The sequence below is a fragment of the Heloderma suspectum genome, chromosome 2 (assembly GCF_057233095.1).
Source record: "Heloderma suspectum isolate Gila_16-S chromosome 2, 16-S_ref, whole genome shotgun sequence".
NCBI lineage: Eukaryota > Metazoa > Chordata > Lepidosauria > Squamata > Helodermatidae > Heloderma > Heloderma suspectum.
Genome location: NC_139459.1, coordinates 200,262,959 through 200,282,113, shown reverse-complemented (window position 1 = coordinate 200,282,113; position 19,155 = coordinate 200,262,959). Strand labels below are relative to the sequence as shown.

The following is a 19,155-nucleotide window of genomic DNA, read 5'->3' as shown; positions in this document are numbered from 1 at the left end:
GTGCATTGCATCATTGCAGCTAGCCAGTCATGTTGCTCTTTGCCTCTGGGCTCCTCCCCCACCACAGCTAATTGGCTGGGCTCCTGACTCACCACCCCCAAAGCCTCCTCCCGTAGCACAGGTCATAGCAGCTGGGCCTCCACTAAAGCAAACTACAAGACAAAGTTAGAGAGCCCCTGCTGAATGTGAGCAACTACTGCACACACAGAGAGGCGGGGGGTGGGGTGGAGAGCCCCACTTCAGGTGACCGGGAGCCACCAGCAGCCCTCGGGCCTTGTGGTGAAGAACAGCGCTTTAACTGAATCTTGTTGTCTTCTCAACCGTAGAGGCACATGTTTGAAATAAATTACGTTGGTTTCAAGTAAGGCTGTAATCCTGAGCATGCTTATGAAGGTGTAAGTCTCATTGATCCCAGAAGGACTTACTTTTGAGTAAACAACTTTGGATCAGGCTGTGAGTTCGTTTAGGATCAGATCATTATTGTTTCTTTAACATTACTGAAGTGCAGGCAAATATACCCCCCCCCCCAAAAAAAAGAGAGTTGCAGCACATATTTTCCCAGGGGGTAAGCCAGTGGTGCCAACAACCTGGGAATCCTGGGTAGCATTTTATAGCCTTTCCTCATATCTGGATGATGGATATCTGTGGGTTTGGGTCACTATTTGCACTTGCTTTGTTAGAATGGACAGCTGGCTTTGAGGGCTACAGCCTAAGCAGCCGAAGAAACATAGCGCTTCGAAACGATTCGCAAGGAGGTGGAGTGCTGTATTCCAAGGCTCCGACCTACAATTGTGGTCAGACATTGACATTTCGGTAAGTAATGCCGCATGATAGATCACGTAGCTTGTCGTGTTTTTCCAAGCAGAATTTCATGAACCGATATCTCTCTGCCTCAGGTCACAGCTAATGTAAGTACATTCTACCTGGCTGAAGTGCTGACTCGGTGGCTCATACTTCCCACTGTCTGTGTGTGAACTCTAACCATCCCTTTATTTTTTCACCCCAATCCATACAAAACTGATGCAACCATATTTCACTGTACAGCCAGCCTTGAGGATCACCGAGCATCTGCTGAGGCCCACACCCCAGCAGAGGGGCCCCAATACTAACTCCCCATGTCTCCTGGCCCCGATTCTCCTTACTGTTGCTGCCTGCTCACCTGCCCTCTTCAGTTGTGCGAGCAGTGACAAGAGCAACGAGATGGCAGACTCCACGTGTCTTGCCCTCTCCTTCTGGGCAATGGTATGGATTGGAAGGCAAGCAAATGGGCAGTGGTGATGGTGACAAGGAGATAGGCTTACTCAGGGAAGGGCATCTACTGAGGACATCTGACCCAAGCCCCCCCCCCCCGCCCCCAAATCTGGAGCTCTGCAATCAGGAGTTCTGAATTTCACCTCTTAAAAAACAAATGAAAAAACACCTCCATAATACTTTGATCAAAATAAACGATAAATATAGTAGGTGGGATTCAGAACATCGTGAAACTAGTTATTTCAGTCCAAATGGCCTTTGGACCCTCTTAACAGCTGCCCCAAATGGTGCTTGGCAACTGCTTTTGAAACAGAGGGCTGTTTCAAGAGGGCTGTTTGCGACAGAGCTTGGTTGCTGATCAAAGAAAGAGTCAAGAATTCCACTGGGATTAGCGCAAATGCCTTGCATGAGTCTAAACAGTGCTTTGGATCCCAGCTGTGATTTATTTTTATTTTCCTGACTTTTGCCAGTCATTAAATTGACTTTGGGTTTTGTTTTTATTAGACTGCAATTTTAATTAGATTTTTCTTTGTGGCCGGTGGAGAGGGAGGGATATCGGTCAAAAGGAAGGGGAGAGAGGCAGCATGGGGGCTCACAGGGAAAGAGATGGGGTGCTGACGTGGTTTCTTAAAACTGAAAATTGGGAGTCCGGTATAGGCATGAGACGCTTTTCTGTTTGTCATCATAGCCTTGCTATGAATGTCAGTTATAGATGCCCTGTATGTGCTGCAGAGGCTGAAATGGTGACATCCTCCAGCGGAATGGACACCATCGGTGGAACGGATTCCCTCTACCCCCTGTGCTCCCAAGACATGCTCTGCAGGATTGGGGACCCTTTGGAGCAGAACTGGGCAGGGGGCATATCGTGGGTGCAGGCCGGAGGGGAGGCAAGGGAAATCCCACTGTGCAAGCGTCAGTCTACTCACATGATGCTGGAGGCAGCCCAAAGGTTTTTCTCCCCCTTCTGTTCATTAGGTTCTAAGGCTGGCCCTAATTATTTTTGGATGAATTAATTCAAAGGACTTTTAAAGCTCTGAGCTGTTCTGATTGGTCCCTTAACTAGTAATTTTTTTCTAGAGAAGCTCGCTTGTTCTTCTGGAGCTGTTATAAAGATTCCAGTGGCAGCTGCTTCTCCTTCCGTGTGAGAGCACCGATCCGTTCGTATCCAGTATTAGCCACCTCCCACTTAATTATTGCTCTGGCTAAGCTCGGGATGGCTGCCTTCAGCAGAAACTCCCTGTGGGAGAAGACTGCTTGGGATGTGTTTGCTTTCAGAATTAAGTTTTCTAATTCACTACAATGAGATTAGAAATCTTGGCCCAGCTGCTCCCCCTTGGACGATGCTGTTTTGGCCAGGGGAGAATGCCCTGGTGCCAGTTGTAATTACTAGGGTAAGAGACTCATTCTCTGATTACGCAGTCACCTAGGTTTAGTGCTCCTTGCTTAATAGGCTTCCCAGTTGTTGTAACAAGTGCCATATGGTCATCAACAGGGGCTGGGCTCCAGGTCCTCCTTCCTTCTGTGGCCGGGTAGGTGGGCACATGGCACTGGGTCTGTTTGGTTATTGCACCCAGGCTCTGAGACCTCCCCTGGAAGGTCTGTTTGGCTCCTTCCCAATTGGCTTTCTGCCAGGGTATTAGTGCTATCCCAGGGGATAGTCTGAGGGCATGTGATGCAGCCCTCTTGCTGAAGCTAAGCAGTTCTGGGTCTGGTCAGTGCCTGGATGCGAGGCAACCTGTGAACCTCATGTACACCACCTTGAGTTCCATGATAGAAGGAAGGCGGGATTTAAATGTACTAAATAAAATAATAACATATAAATAATAAATGTTTCTGTTCTGAAGGGTGTTTGAGGGTTAGCTTTATTCTACTGCATTTTTGATCCATTAGTTGTTGTGTTTTTTCTTGCTGCCTACTTATTTGGGTGTGAAGAGTTTATACCAGGCATGGGCAACTTGTTGTCCTTCAGATGTTTTGGCCTACAACTCCCATTAGCCCTAGCCAGCATAGATAGTATTGAGGAAGTTGCAGGCCAAAACATCTTGAGGGCTACAAGTTGCCCACTTCTGCTCTACCAGTACCAGGCTTTGCAGCTTGACGGTCTGCCTGGCTTCCAACAAGCATTTGCCATCAAATTTCTTAAATGTTTTTTTCCTGCACAGTAACCCAAAGCAATAAATCTTTCTGGTTATGGGTGTGTTCAGACCTGAGAACGAGCAGGCATGAGCCTTGGGCTCCCTTCTCCCCTCATGTGCAGCCTTTTAATATCTTCTGATCCTTATTTGTGACCAACCCAACCTTCCCCTCCCTTTCTAGAAATGTCTGTGAACAAAGTGCCTGGGCAGACATGACCAGACATCTTATAGGCACCAGAATCTGTACTACTGCACATCCCTGGCTCATGCTTCCTGTTCACTCCCCCGCTCCATGACTCAGCCTTTTGTTAAATAGTCAGGCATCTCCTGGAGGACATATGATCAGGTCATCCCAGGCCTTGATTGGTCAGTTGGAATTTCCAGTCTCTCTCTGGGAGTTGCCCAGACCCAATGGGAATACCTTTGTTTTTGAAATCTGTCTTTTGTCTTCAAGTGGCTGGCAAGAAAGGAGGCAAGACTAGAAACTAAGCCATGCTTCGGAACGCCCTACCTATATGCTGCTTTGGCAAGTTATTCTTATGTTAGGTTCCCGATAGTAAAGTCTTAACTAATTCTAAGTTTCATTTTATTTTAAAAGTGACTGACCGTTTGTGAACTCCTTTCTGCTTGGTTCTTGAATAAATATACTTTATTTGAAACTGGAGTGAATTTAGTTCTTGCGCCTAGCCTGAGGCCGGCCTTACCCATCCTGCTTAGACCACTTGGTACTTTCTGCTACCATTTTAAGGAGTTTAAAGGAAACTCTGGAAAGGGGGCCTAATGGTACAAGCCATAAACTGGATTCTCATGTGGGCAGGCTAAGCGTTATTATTAATCATGCAAGTGGTGACGTCTTCCTCTGAAAGATACAACAAAAAAAGGGTCCCTTGCAGTCTGTCCTACCTCGCAGGGTTGGAAGTGCAGACTCCCATTTGTCACACAGGCAAACTATGATTTGCACTTGCCTGCAGACAAGTTCAAAACCCATTTTATTTGAGCTCCCATGCTTGCAAAATATTGCTGGATCAGGGCAAAACTTACCCATTGTAACTAAAACGGAGCTTCCATGGATCATAGTAATATATCTCTGAATGCCAGTTGCTGGGGTTAAGCAGGTGATAGCCATCACAGCCATGCCCTGCTTGGGAGCTTCCCAGCAGTATCTAGCTGGCTGCTTTTGGAAACAGAATGCATGACAAGATGGGTGGATCCCAGAAGGGGCTTGTTATATTTTTACAAAATAGTGTTGTGGCACTAAGTCGGTGCCAGTAAGAACCAAAATGTAATGCAAAACGGGCAGTTGAGCCCATGGCTATACACGTGTAAGTTCAAAACAGTATTTTTAAAATTGTACCACCTGACAAGATATGATTAAGAATGAGGCTGCTGGAGATTGTAAATCTCCTGTTTACTTTCTACAAACAGTCCTCTTTTTGGATTGCTTCCAGCTGTAAGACTTCTTTATTTTTTTCCCCTGGTTCGTAATGCAAGCCTCCAGCTAACTGACTTTTCCTGGAGGACAGGAAGGCTTGCTAGAGTATTAGCAGTACAATATGGTTCCAATTTTGAGTTGTACTCAAAATATTGTGAAGAAATTAACTTGTTATTGCCCAAACCGCCCTTTTGAAAAACCCATGTCAAACAATTTAATTTCCTGCTCTGAAAATATCATGCTTAAATTCCTCTATGGCTTGGCATGCTTTCCATATCCAGTTTGTTTTCATTAAGGACTGGAGGAAATTCTGTCATCTCTACAATAAATTAGCACAGTGTTTCTTGAAGTTGTAGACACTGCTGACCAGAAGGAAGAAAACACGTAAATGTTTGGGGCATAGTGGCTTCTCAGTGTATAGGTCCAGTCTGCGGGTACTTTGTTTCAGTCTGATAACAGTCCACTGTAAAAATATAAATTAAGGGAATAGTTTGGCATCTGCCCTTTTCCATTAATAGCTCTCCGAGCAAGAATATTGTCTCTTTTCTTTCCTGTACAATGTCTAGCACATTTCAGGATTGGTGCTTAATAGATTTTGCACTTTCCCTGGAACTATAACAATAGATTCCAAATGGGGGTAATGGAACTTGGAAGGTAACTCTTCCTGTGTTCACTTGGGTTAGGATTTTGTATACTCTTTTGTGTACTTTGTCATGACATCAAAATATTTGATTGCTACCCACATAGCAGGCTTTTCACATAGTATGTTACTTCAGACTGTTTCCATTATTAATATCATAAAATCCAAGTCCACAATCTACTTTGGGGGTTAGTAACAAATGTTTGCCATTTGTTAACTTCCTAGTGAAATGGGGAGGAATTTGGTTTTAAGGGAGAGCTCTTATAGTGCTAGTAGAATTGTCTTCCAAAGCATCCTTTAAAGACAAGAACAAAGGAAGAATTAGAATTTTTCAGAGCAAAGAGAGCTGCAAAATGTGATAATTTATGATAGCGAACATCTTGTTAGCTGATGCGGGCAGACGGGGAACTATGACTTTTTTTTTTCATGCAGGCTTTTGGCATCGGAGGGCACAACCCTATGTGGAGAGGTGGCCGCCTCTGAACTCGGAGGCAACCACCTATCCAATGCAGGGCAGGAGGAGCGTGGAGGGGATCATCTCCTCTGTGCTCCAGCTTCCCTGCACTTGCATCTAGATGGCCAATTTCGGCTATCTAGCCATGGGACGTCGGAGCGCGGGGCGGGGAGGCCAGATGACAGATAGGAAGTATCGTACTGGCACTTACGCACTCCCCACCCCTCCCCACTCCCGGGAACGCCCCCTTTTGCCCCACTTTGCGCTGCTCTTCCAAGCACGGAGCCCAGGGACAATTCCCACCACCTATGAGGTGGCAGGAGAGGGGGCGGGGAGGCGGTTCCCAGAAACTGACCAATCCTGTGGGCCTCTAGCCACTGAGTAGCAGCCACAGGATTACGCCCTAAGCTGATTTTCTGCTGAATTGGGGTTTAAATCTGGTGGCTGCTGTTATTTCTTATTTGTTAGCTTTAATTTGGCTCTTATTTTTATTCATGTCTTACTTGCGGTTTTCTTGGATGTGTTAATGTTTCAATGTTATAACCCTTATTTTTGATGTGTTTTATTGTTTGCAACCTTGAGCACTATTTCTAATGAAAAGGAGGGGTATGCATTCAATAAACATTCTTTTGTTTTGTTTTTGCATGACTGCGTCGCGCTCATCCTGATACAGTAGGAACATAGGAATATGCCTTGTACCTAGGAACCTTATAAGGAATATACCTTATACCTTATACATAGGAATATGCCTTATACCTAGTCAGACTACTGGTCCATCTAGCCCAGTCTTGGCTCTGGCTGGTAGTGGCTTCTGGTGGAGGGAGGGCCTTTCCCATCCCATTTTATCTGGAGATGCTGCCAGAGATTGAGCCTGGAACCTTCTCTGTGCAAAGGATCTGCTTTGCCACTGAGCTGTGGTCTCTCCCCATGATGCACTTTCACACCTGGCTTCACCTGAACTCTTGTAGGGAGTTACAAGGTTTGTGGTGACAAAGGCCAGGTTAGGACAGGTTCCTTTCTTACTCAGCCCTAGCCAGCATAGTCAGCGGTGAGGGCTGATGGGAGTTGTAGGCCAAAACATCTGGAGGGCCACAAGTTGTCCACCCCCATCTAAAGCAGTAAGACCTGACGTGGCCTAGTGGTGTTCCAGAGGATTTTGTAAGTCTGGCTGATTGTCTTGTACTTCAGCCAGAGTTCAGTGGTGGTTGGTGCATCAACCAACTGCCTGCCTCACATCCCAAAGATCCAAAGTTTAAGATCTTCTGTGACTTGAGTCTCCATGTGCACAAAAAGAAAGATGTCTAATACACTGCAAGAAACCAGCTTCTTTCTAATAAAAACCCAACCAAACAATGTTCCATGGTTAGGCCAAGGAACCACACAGGACATAGAAATGAAATGCCCAGCACTCAATGCCAACTCCACACCTTGTGTGTTCTTAATCTTGCAGAATTTTCAAACACGTCATGTGGGATAGAAACTTGACTGTTGCTCAAACACAAGTTGAAATGCTCAGGCTTTGGAAGCACTGGATACTAAGTTGTGTGTCTGGAGAGCCATTACAACAGGTGTGGGGAACCTCTTTGGCCCTCTAGATGTTATTGGACTGCACCTTCCATCAGCCCCAGCCAACGTGGGCCATGGTCAGGGATGATGGCAGTTGTAGTCCTGCGACATGTGGAGGCCCTCAGATTTCCCATCCTGCATTAGTACTATAGCTGGAGCACTGCACATGAACTGCACCCATAAGACCATTTATGGCGAAAGGGCCACGTCGCCCATAACATAGAAGTCTGTGGTGTTATGTGGCATTTTCCCACCCTTTTCAGGGTGGACTGAAAGGTAATGTTAACATACTGCCTTTTACGGAAGGTTGGATTGTCGAAAGACACAGGAAGGGGGGAGGGGCTAGCAGCAGCCAGTGAAGTGGCTCGCTAGTGGGAACCAATGGTGCTGCTGTGTGGCCATCGAGAGGGGAGGGGAATTTCTGCCTACCAGGAGGTGGTGTTGGGAGCAGCTCAATCACTGCTATGCAAGCATGTGGTTCCTGACTGGCTAGCAGCCCTTACTGACCTCAGCCGCCCATGCCACCCAGCAACTGCATCCTTGCATAGTGACGGCTGAGCTGCTCTTCGCTCCCATCACCATTCCGGCAGCTGCCACTAAGGGCAGGAATTCCCATTGCCCCCTCGTGGCCGACAGCACTTTCCACTAGCAAATGGCTTCACCGACCACTGCTGAGGGACACACATGCTATCCTGGATCAGCTTGTTCATTACATTAAAAAGGTCCATCGGCTGCAACACCATACACAATGGTGCCTGTGCTGTATTGGTGAAATGGAAGGATACATGTCTTATCTGGCTGGGTCAGAATGAATGCTAGTTGAGTTAAAATCTGAAAAGCAGGTTTTTGTTCTAAATTTGGATAGACGCCTTCTTTGAAATGGCAAGGTTACTAGACATCTTTGAGAAAGTGCCCGTGATGGTCGGCAGTGGGACCTGGCAACAGGATGTAGCTAAATATAGCTGGTCCCCTTTTAATAGGGCCCCCAACATTGAGTCTCATTTCTCATGTATGTGATTGTTCACCGTCCTTGGAGTGCCCATCCTCCAAAATGGCAGAGTGCCAATGCCCCATTAGTTAAAGCTGTCGTGAATGCGATAGATCAAGTGTGCATCCTGAGTCACACCTTTCCCCATTTCCTTCAGTGATGGGTAGCTACCTGTATATGGTGGGGAAATGTGTGCTGTGCTATTCTCAACACTGAAATGAATGCAGAGGCCCATGCACATGAGGATTTTCTGGATGGGGTTTTTTTTGTTCTAGTTTCCCATGTCACAAAGAGGCAGCCATTCAGCTCAATGACGGACTCAGGAGCAACGTTTCTTCCACAAATTTCACTGGAGAAAAGGCAAGCAGATTAAGATTGTGACAATTATGTAGGGGGCCTTCAACCATAACCTTCTAAGAGGGCACGTTATCATGTGCATTGTTCATGTTAAAATTTCAAAATGTAGCCAACTTTTTTTCATTCACAGAATTGAAACAGTTGGCCAGCCAGACAAAAAAGACAGTATAGGAGTTTGTGTGGAGCAACAGAACGGCTGCGATTCTTTGCAGCGTGATAAAGCGGTGTGTGTTGGCACAAATGGTGAGTTGCTGAAGAACAGATATGTGAAGGTCTGGAGGGAAATGGGGGGGGCGGGTGAGGAGAGACTTGGAAAAATCCATTTTCATCCAGGGATTTTTGGAAAAATTGGAGGGAAACTGTTTTTTCCAATGTTTTTGTGTTTTCCCATTTTTCCAGGGTGATGGGGGGAGGGGTGCATTGACATCTCAAGAATTCCTATGCAAACACTTTGGGTAGTGTCCAACTGTGTCATTCTTCTGATGGGAAGCAGTTCTGTCAGCAGAATCGGGAGAGGGCGATTCCGCCAGCCCTCCATGTGCCTTCAAAATCTGCTCCAGATGGCTGGAAAACACCCCACAACAGATGTTTGGGCAACGTGGAGGGCTGCAGTGGGGAGGTGAAAGGGAGAAAGTCCCATTACACCAGTGGACTTATACTAGTACAATATTGGATTTAATGCTTTTTTATACTTCCACTTTTTTATGTAAAGGTGACAGAGCATCTGATTTTGGCCAGATTCTGCCCAACTGTGACTTCTAATGTATCCTAACATTATCACAAATTCTAGAGCTAATGTATTATGGTGCAGAGGGAATGTTTTTTAAGGAAGGCTTCTGGCCATCAGCTGTTGCAAGTATGACCTTCCTCCCGGTGACCAGAAAAAGCAGCTTTCAAAGATAGGGGGCGAAAATGGGTTTTCCCCCCTTTCATGCTGTCCAAGTCAGAAATGGATAACACAGATATGTTTGGACAAATGAGATAGTGTTCACTTCTTGTGGACTAATAACTTTTATGAACTTGTTGGCAAGGATGTTAAAGGTGTATATAGATTCAAACCACAGCTTAGAATTTCTTGAGATTTCCATGGGCAGTTAATAATTGAAAGAGAGTCTGTGCATGCACACTAATGTTTCTTGCATTGTCTGTTTCAGGGGCTGTCTTTGTAAATGGAAAAGAGATGACAAACCAACTGCCCGCTATTACCTCAGGATCAGCTGTGACGTTTGATATGGAAGCTGTGAATTTAGGTCCTTCCAACAATAATGAAGGGGGGAGCTTCAAACTCAGAGTGACAATTAGTTCCAACAACAGGGAAGTGGTCTTTGACTGGGTACTTGATCAGTGCTGTGGGTCTCTGTATTTTGGGTGTTCATTCTTCTATCCAGGCTGGAAAGTGCTAGTGTTCTAACTTTTAGCCTCTGAAACAGCGATTGTTTTCAGTTGTTGCACTTCGTGATGCAATGATTTAAACTGTTCAGTACACCGGTGTGAGTCTGTGCAAGAGTGAGCCCCTTAATGCAACCTGTCTATCTGATGAACATTACTTGAACTCTGTCCTCTTTACTGGATTCACTTAAAATACTGGTGAAACATTTAGAGTAGTCTGGTAAATTAAGTAAGCTTTCATGGTTGCTATCACAGTATTTGTTTAGAGTATTATTATTTTTTTTAGAGGGAGGAAAAAGCTGGAGTTGATCCTGTTATTTGCTCTTTGTGTGGTTATGCAGCTCTAACTTTGCCTAACACTATCCTTGGCTCAGGGTTAATGGACCAAAGTTATACTCATGCTATCCTATTCATCGGAGCAAGGTACTGAAATGGAAAACTGTAGCAAGGCATGCTCTCACCAAATGCTTAATTTTTGTCTGTTTGGCATGGGTGCTTCTTGACCTATAAAATATATTTTTTCCTCTGGTGGTATCACCATTTTTTGCAGCAAAGTAGAGAACCTTGACTGAAATGTTTCCTTTGATATGCAGTCCCCATGTGCCTTAGTTTCAGGCTTTTGTTGAACAGTATTATACATGTTAAAGAATAGGCTTCAAGGATGACCATGCAGCCTCCAGTTAATTGCCACTGGATTATCAGCAGTTAAGTCGAGCTGTAATTAAATGGTGCATATTTTGCTTCAGAATCATTGCAGTGAATCCCACAGGCAGTGCCTTAATCAAGATGACATCACCCATTCCGAGGGGAAATTCTGTAGGGATATCCGTTTAGTGTAAGAAAGTTTTATATCTGTTCTGAGCATTCTTAGGGTAAGTGGCAGTCAAAATGGTTCTTAACAGAGTTACTCCACTCTTCCTTACTCATGCATGAGTTCAAAGAACAATTTTGCAGTAACTTAATGGGTGAGGATGTTACAGTATGTGAATGATTCTGCAGTAAAGGAGGGTACCATGTAGAAAAGTGTATATTTAAATGCATCCAATGTAGATTTTAATATTTTGCTGATTTGGACAGGGTAGTAGTATTAAACAGGGAGTAACAGCTATGTAGCATGCACACACACACACACACACACACACACACACAGCTTATGCAGTCAAGGCCTGAGTTATAAGCTTGTCTGCTTGATTCAGACAAATGTAAACATGCAAGTGAAATGCACCCTTTTAAACAAGGGGTCTCACTTCCATGGTTAAAGCAGCACAAAGCATACGGGTGCTCCTTTACAGAAATGGGTGTCCGTGCACTTCCCAGTTTTGGCGGCAGCTATATTTCACCAGGAATATCTCATTAAATATTTCTTGCAGCTAGGACCTATCCTAAACTGTAGCTGTTCAGACCCAGGCAGACACTTTTGCCACAGTGCCCACCACAACATCCTGTGCAGATAAACAAGGTAAGAAGCTGTTAATGAAAAAGCAGCAGGAAACACCCTTGCTGTACTATCACAAGTCTGCAATGATTCTGGGAGCCCAAGCACTGGCACAGGACCGCCAGTGGCCCTTAAGTTGGGGTCGCAAGGGGATGACAATACCCACTTTCTTTATCAGGTGAGGGCTTCCTCTGTGTAGTGAAACTTCAAGGCCAGGACTGGCAGCCGCTTTGGTACAGGAAAATATAGCTGCAGGCACTGGACACAATCCTATAGCCTAATGCAGCCTTCCCCAAACTGGAGCCCTCCAGATGTTTTGGACATCAGCTTCCATCAGGCCCAGCTAGCCTGGCCCAATGGTCAGGAATGCTTGGAGTTATAATCCCTAACATCTGGAAGGCACCACCAGGTTGAGGAAGGCTGGTCTAATGCCTCTGTAGAGCAGAGCATAAAATACAGGCCGTTAACATTGAAGGCCCAGGATTTTTCTTCCTCCTTTGCCTCAAGCTATCCTTTAAGAAGCTGGGGTTGTATAGACCTGAGCCGTGTAGACTGAATTCCCCCCATACTTTAAATCAAGCCATAACAAAACAACTCCCTTGCACTCAGACAATCATCAGTCCGCTTGCCTTATTTTCATGTCAATATAGGTTGAGGGTGTTGGACTTCCTCTCTGAGAATGTCAAAAGCAAACTGTTCCACCCCGACGTCTTCTGTATCTTGTTATTGATCTATGTCAATATGTACTTGAAATAAAGGGCCAAACAGGCCAAGTGGTTTTTGTTTTTTAAAGAAGGTAGTATTACACAGAAGGATGGGATGTCGGGGCCAGTTCACTCTTGGCTCTGAAGGGTACACTCGACATGATGTGGCGAATGGGAAGCCCCTCCACTCCCTTCTTAGAATGACTGCCTGCCTCTCCCCCCCCCCCCCCGCGCGTGCGTGTGTGTGTGTGTGTGTGAGAGAGAGAGAGAATCAGGGCTCATAAATGTACCTCAGAATAAAGTTACATCCTACTAAATGAATTGGCAGCACCTCCCCTGAAGGATAGGCAAAGCCTACTCACAAACACATGTGCAGTCCTTGGTTTAAACCAAACTTTCTATGTGTGTTAGAGGGCATACGTCCAAAACTCTTCTTCAGTAGGCTACTCTCTGTGATGTGTACAGTGCAGGGCAGCCTGTCCCAACCTGGTGCCCTCCAGCTGGTTAAGGATAATGGGAGTTGTAGGCCCAGCACATCTGGAGGGCACCTGGTTGGGGAAGATTCTTCCAGGGGCTTGCCTGTCAACTAAGGCTTCACTCCCACAAACGTAGGGGCTTCACTCTAGAATGTCCTTCCCAGCCCCATCTTCCTGCACGAGGAATAGAAAGACGTAATTAAAAGTCCACTCCCAGTCAGTAGTCCATAGCAAAGAGTGTGCCAGCTCTCAGTTGCCAGTAGAGATACAGAACATTTTCCAGTATTAGCTGACTGTCCACAGCTGGAAACAGTATTGGGAGGATAATCCTTTTGAGGGGAAAAACTTTGTGTGAGTAAGGCGTGCTAGGAAACATACTCAGGAGGGCTATGCAAAATCTTGGCTTGAAGGGGATAATGAGGGCCAAAAGGCTTGGCCTTGAAAGAACTAACCTAGTTATTTTCCAGTGATAAAAATGTCTGGCTGGTTAGGGTGTTTTTTGTTTTTTTTTTAAAATACTTGATAGCTCTGTTTTGTTTTCATATTAACAATTTCTCTAAGTATTTGGTCCTTTTCCAAACATTAACCATAACAGTGTTACTAAGGTGACAGTACTTGGAGCCAAAGTTGGGGTGGAAGTATGCTTATGAAACTTGTGTGTATTTACCTCAAGATCCTTTGTATCATGACTTTTTAATAAACGTTTGTCCATCTGTTTGACTATTATCATTACATGGTTAGTATTTGACTTACTACATTTTATCCTACCCTTCCTGCAAAGTCCTTGGGGCGGTGTATATTCTCTACTCTCACCACCTTTCTATCTTCCCCTACCATCCAGTGAGGTAGGTACACAGACTGTGACATGTCCAAGATCCACCCACATAGCAGGGATTGGAACCAGGATTGGCTTGGTTCTAATTCAACACTAAGCCTGTTTGGCTGGAGATCTTTACCAGTCCCTCTTTTTGATGTGGTGAAGTTGCCACGTGGTGTATATGTGAGAAAGGTTGGCAGGGAGGGATTGTGGCAAGGTTCCTTACCCTCTTGCAAGATGGGAGGTGCTACTTTGTTTTTAAACTTCTCCATGTTGAAAGGTTCCCACACATTTCAAGCAGTGGTTGAAGTGAGATTTAACATTTGCAAAAAAAATGTGTGTGTGTGGGGTTCAAAAGTCTATATTTTAACCCCAATTTTGAATGAGTTCCTTAGAAGTGGCTGCCTAACCAAAAATTACACTGTATTTCTGCAAGTAGTAAGGCTGTGGAGCATATAGTGGGAAGTTCTGTATCAGCTAATTGAACATGTTAACCATCTCTCTCAAGGTGAACAGTTGCCTTAAGAGTCTACGGGGCCACATTTTGCTACCTTCAAAGGGATGCCTTTGCTACCTTTAACTCCTTCTATCAACATACAGTTCCATAGTAAAAAGATAACTTTGAACAATATCCAGGGCTTCTACTACAAACATATGACAGGAGCCTAGATCTGAATGAATAGCTAAAGACAACAAGCAGATTGACAGATAAGACTTTAGCGCCAGATGTCTGACAAATCATTAATTTCCTTAAACCAGGATCCCTGTCCTGATAGCTATCCCTGTTATTATTCTGCAGTTGGGAACATTTCTCCAGTTAGGCTAGTGGTAAATGGCTTTCCTAGCAGCATGCTGATGAACAGTCTCTGTTAGTGGAAGCTTAATTGTGAAAAAAAAAAAGAATGAAATACTTACCTAATACCTAATGTGGGTGATCCCGTGCCTATCAGTTTGGAAGCAAAATAGGGATACTCAAAACTACTTTTTTTCCTTCATACTTGTGTAAGTAGTGTAAGAACTGTAAGTTAAGGAAATCCTTAAAATCCAAAAAGGCCCAAGAGGACCACAAATTATGCAGTCGAGTTTGCCGCATTTGGGGAAATCGCAGGGGTCAGCACACCTGGAGTGCAATGGATGAGCCTCACCCTGGGAAACCCTGGTCAGAGACTGCCAAGAGGCCTGTTGAAGGTATCAGCTGGGGGAAAGGCATTAGCCTGCTTGACCCCTAACATAGGAGCAGGGAACTGTTTGAGTCTGGGAGCCAGAGGGGGTGCCATCCCCCAACATCATTGGGTCTCTGGCCAAAACACCAGCTGGAACTCCTCTAGTCGGGGAAAGCCGGCTTTGCTCTGTATGGGCTTTTCCCAGCTGGCTCCCAGACCAAGGCACCAGCTGGAGGAGTGCTCAGGGAGATGGCTTACCTTTGCCTGGGTTTTCCACAGGTAGGGAAAGCCAGGGCAGAGCAGAGCCCATGAAGCTTCACTTCCCCTTTGTGTTCCTTATACAGAGATGGTGAGGGAGGAGCAAAGCCACTGAGCCTTGGCTCAAGTCACTCTCTTGCCCCCTCCCTTCTTAGGGGGTGGGGCCTTGTCTGATGAGCCAAATTTGGCTTGTGGGCTGGAGGTTCCCCATCTGTGGCTAAACAGCATATCTTAACCTGAATGTTGTAGCCATTAAGGTCAGGGGGAAGCATAGTATGTACCCCCAGTTCATTCAGACCAGCCCAATCCCACATTCAGCACTTATGTTTAGGAGATGGAATTTATTATAGAACAGTTAGTAAGTTTTGATTTAACCAGCTGTAAAGGAAGGCGGGACCCCTGGACTCTTCTTGCCTCCTTGAACCGCTGTCACCACCTCTCCAAGCTGGCTCAGCCAGACTCAAGAGGAACCCCCAACCGCCTCCCAGCTGTGGGAGGGAAACAGTTTTAGCACTGACCCAGGAAAGAGCAGCAATAGTTTGAGGCAGATACTAATTTACAAATTAAGGGGGAAGGGAATGGGAAGAGAAACAAAACAAAATACAATTTAGAATTCCCACAAGTACCAATTCCATGTTTGGAAACCCAACATAAAACAATAACAAAAACTACCTGGCCTAAGTACTCGGCACCTTGCAGTAGGATCCTTTGTCGTAGCCAGCATTCCAACACCTCCTACCCAGACTAAATGAAAACAAAGGACAAAGGAAGGGTGGCTACTTGTCTTGTTTTTATCTAGTCTCTGCCCAGCTTCTAGTCCTTTTGTCGCCCCTCCTTTCTCTCAAGGCGGATGAGATAGGTTTTTCACACCTCTCCAGCTGTGCTGGCACTCTGGCAGCCAAGCTAGTTTACGACCTTGAGTTCTGATAAGACCTCAGGCCTGGCAGCTTCAGTCCTGGGATTGCCCAAACCTCCTCCTCCCTCCAGGTGGCTTGAATTGCAAATCTTCCTGCAGGATCCTATTCCCTCTTACCACAAAACAAGAAAAGTACAATCTAAAATCATGCCATACATGGTTAACCCTTTCCCATCATATCTTCAGCTCCCTTAGGCCTTCTCCCTTACACCTCTCCTCCTTTCTTAAGGCCTGGTGGGTTGTAGGCAGAAAGAAGACATGAGCAGTAGAAATTTTTTGGAATGAAGACTGGGTCCATGCAAAGGACCATCGAGTCATGGTAGAAGATACAGAGCTCCTTTCTAATGGAGAGGATGTTCATTACGAACACTTTGTGTGCTGACACAATTGTTACTAGGAATAGTACTACAGAAGTTATTTGAGTGTCAGCATGTTCAGGGGGTTGAATGGTGGTTTGGTGAGGGCCTTGAGGAACTTGTGTAGGCTCCACATGGGACAGCTATCTGTTGGTGGCTTACATAGGGTGGCCCCCTTCAGGAGCCTTTTTATGTCAGGATGGGCGGAGGGGTGTGGTATTGGCAAATGCCACTACTGTGGACATGGCTGCTACTTGCTGCTTGAGGGTGTTGGGCCACAGGCCTTGGTCTAGCCCAGCTTGGAGGAAGGACAGGATTCCCTTGAAGTTACCTTGGGTCAGATTAAATCCTTTCTTTATTGCCCATCTGATAAATGCTCTCCAGGTAAGTTTCTAGATTCTGTGGGTGGAATCTCTGTGTAATGACAGGATAGTGTCCATCAGTCTGTCATAGTATCCTTTGATTGCTAGTTTTGATCACTCAGTAGTCTGGTGTGGAGCTGTAGCCATGCTGGATCTGGGTGTTGTACCTGGCCTTGGCTGAGCAGCACTTCTTGTACCAGTAGTGGCCATAGTTTCCTGAGAGACATGGCAGCTAGGTCAGAGAACAATGCTCTTCTGGGCCAGTATGGTGTTATGATCACTATGGCCCTCTCTGCTCTGATTTTTTCAAGTCTCTGGCCCAGTAGGCCATGGGAGGAAATGCATATAGTAGTTTTCTCAGCCAGCATGCCATGAGGGCATTGATGCACTGGGCACCTTTGGACTGGATCCCGGAAAAGAACCTCATCAGTTTATGGTCAGCTGGAGAAGCGAAGAGATCTATCGATATGATGGTCTCAAAGAACTGTTGGTTCAGGTTTCATTTCCACTGATTTATGTCCTGTCAGTTCAGCCAATCCACCTTGGAGTTAAGTTCTCCCTGCACATTCTCTACTGGCAGGGATATTAGGTTGGCTTCTGCTCAGTCTATTAGGAGGCTGGCACCCTGCATGAGAGCATGATCTGATCCCTCCTTGATGATCGATGTGTGCTTTGGTTGTCATGTCCATGTAGACAAGGATTTCCTGGCTCTGTAGGAGATGTTTAATTAATTAAATTTCTATACCGTCCAATAGCTGAGCTCTGGGAATGTTGGAACTCCCCTAGGGCCAGCTGAACCACCCTGGACTCCAGCCAATTTATGCTAAGTTGTCTTTCTTCCATCAACCATCCTTGCACTCTGACCTCCTGAAAGTGTGGCCCATCCTTACAGGCTTGCATATGTTGTGACCTATATCTTTCATGGCTCCCATACCATTACTCCTTGGCCCCCATACTCTCATTGTTATGGAGAACACTGCAGAGGGGAATGAAGTAACTCCTTCACCTCCTCCAGTACCACTAGTTGCCGGTGGCATGTGGCTGCTATCTCCTGAAGCAAGAGAAGCCATTGGAGTGGGTGTGAGCATCTCCTTGCCCACAGGACACAGTCTATTCAGGCAATCATTGCTCCCTGCAGGTGGGGTAGGAGCATCAGGTCTGCAGTTTTTGAGTTCATGACTGTCCTGATGATCTCTTCTTTCCTCTTCCATCTGCATGCAGGGAAATCGACCTGGTCTGCATGTCTAGGATGATCCCCAGGTCGCTGTTCTTTGTATTCACAAGGAAGCAGTGTTCTTATAACTGATGTCCTTGAGACCTTGATGTAGGGAGCTGGAATGAATCAGGAGATAATCCAGGTATGGATAGATGTGGATTCTGCTTCTGCATAGTGAAGCCAATAGGGACACCATTATCTTGGTGAACCTGGTTGACAGACTGAATGACAGGGCTTTATATTAGCAGTGCATCCATTGGTAGGCGAAACACATGTATATCTAGATGTGGAGATCAGCTTCAGGGAGGTTGATGGATGCTAAAAATTCCTCTCTGTAGATGCTCTCCACTATAGGTTTGAGGGTTTCCATGCAGAACTTGTGTTGCCTGATGAATCAACTCTTTTGAGGTCCAGGATTGCTCGCCACTGCCCATTCTTTTTTGGAACTATGAAGATGGAGGAGGACTCACAGGAATGTTCTGACTGTGGCAGCTGGTTCAATCACTCCTATTTCTAGGAAGTGTTCAATGGCCTGGAGTACCAGCTGGTATTTGTTCTTTCTGGACCTTGATGACACAATGAAGTGATGGGGATGATGTGTGAAATCTAGGATGTACCCCTTGGGAATTGTGCATGGGACCCACTGGTTGGTGATTGATTGGCTCCATTACAAGGTGAATGGTTAGAGCTGTCCCCAAATTGGTGGGCTGGGTTTGCAGGGTCCCCTTTGAATGCCAGAGGTAGCTGCTCTAAGGTCAATTTGGCTCTGCTGCTGCTGTATTGGGGAATACACAATTGATAGGCCATGAAGGTTTGCTATTGCTAGGCCTGAAGGGGAATTTGTATCCTCAAAAGAGCTGCCTGCCTTGCCCAAGTCCCTTTCTGTGATCTTTTTTACGAAGTGAGGGGAGTGTCTGTTTCTTTTCCCTCATCTCCTCTAGTATCTCTTCTAGGGGATCCCTGAAGAGGTGGTCTCTTTTGGAAGGAGCCAATTCCAAATGTCCACCTTCCTGTTTTTTTTAACCAGATGTCTGCATGTGGCCACATCAGTTGCCACTGCCTTAGCTGAGATCAGCATGGCACCCAGGCTGGTGACCACTATAAAGACCACTGTATTTGCCAATTTGTTAACCCTTTGTAACCGGTGAATTCTACCTGGGGGAATTTAATTGGGTTCTTGGCCCAGAGAAAAGAGGCTCTGGCCATCAAAGAAACACAAGTAAATGCTCTGACAGCCAGG

General features: G+C 45.7%; 1 protein-coding gene across 1 annotated transcript in view; it reads left to right on the top strand.

Moving 5' to 3' along the window:
- CRLF3 (cytokine receptor like factor 3) overlaps positions 1–13,558 on the top strand; it is a 33,098-nt gene extending 19,540 nt beyond the window's left edge. Inside the window, exons 6-8 of the mRNA XM_084837253.1 lie at positions 681–813; positions 8,954–9,066; positions 9,978–13,558. Of these exons, the coding sequence (XP_084693379.1) occupies positions 681–813; positions 8,954–9,066; positions 9,978–10,234 (503 nt within the window). The 3' untranslated portion in view covers positions 10,235–13,558. The remainder of the gene's footprint in view (positions 1–680; positions 814–8,953; positions 9,067–9,977) is intronic.
- The last annotated feature ends 5,597 nt before the right edge of the window (positions 13,559–19,155 follow it).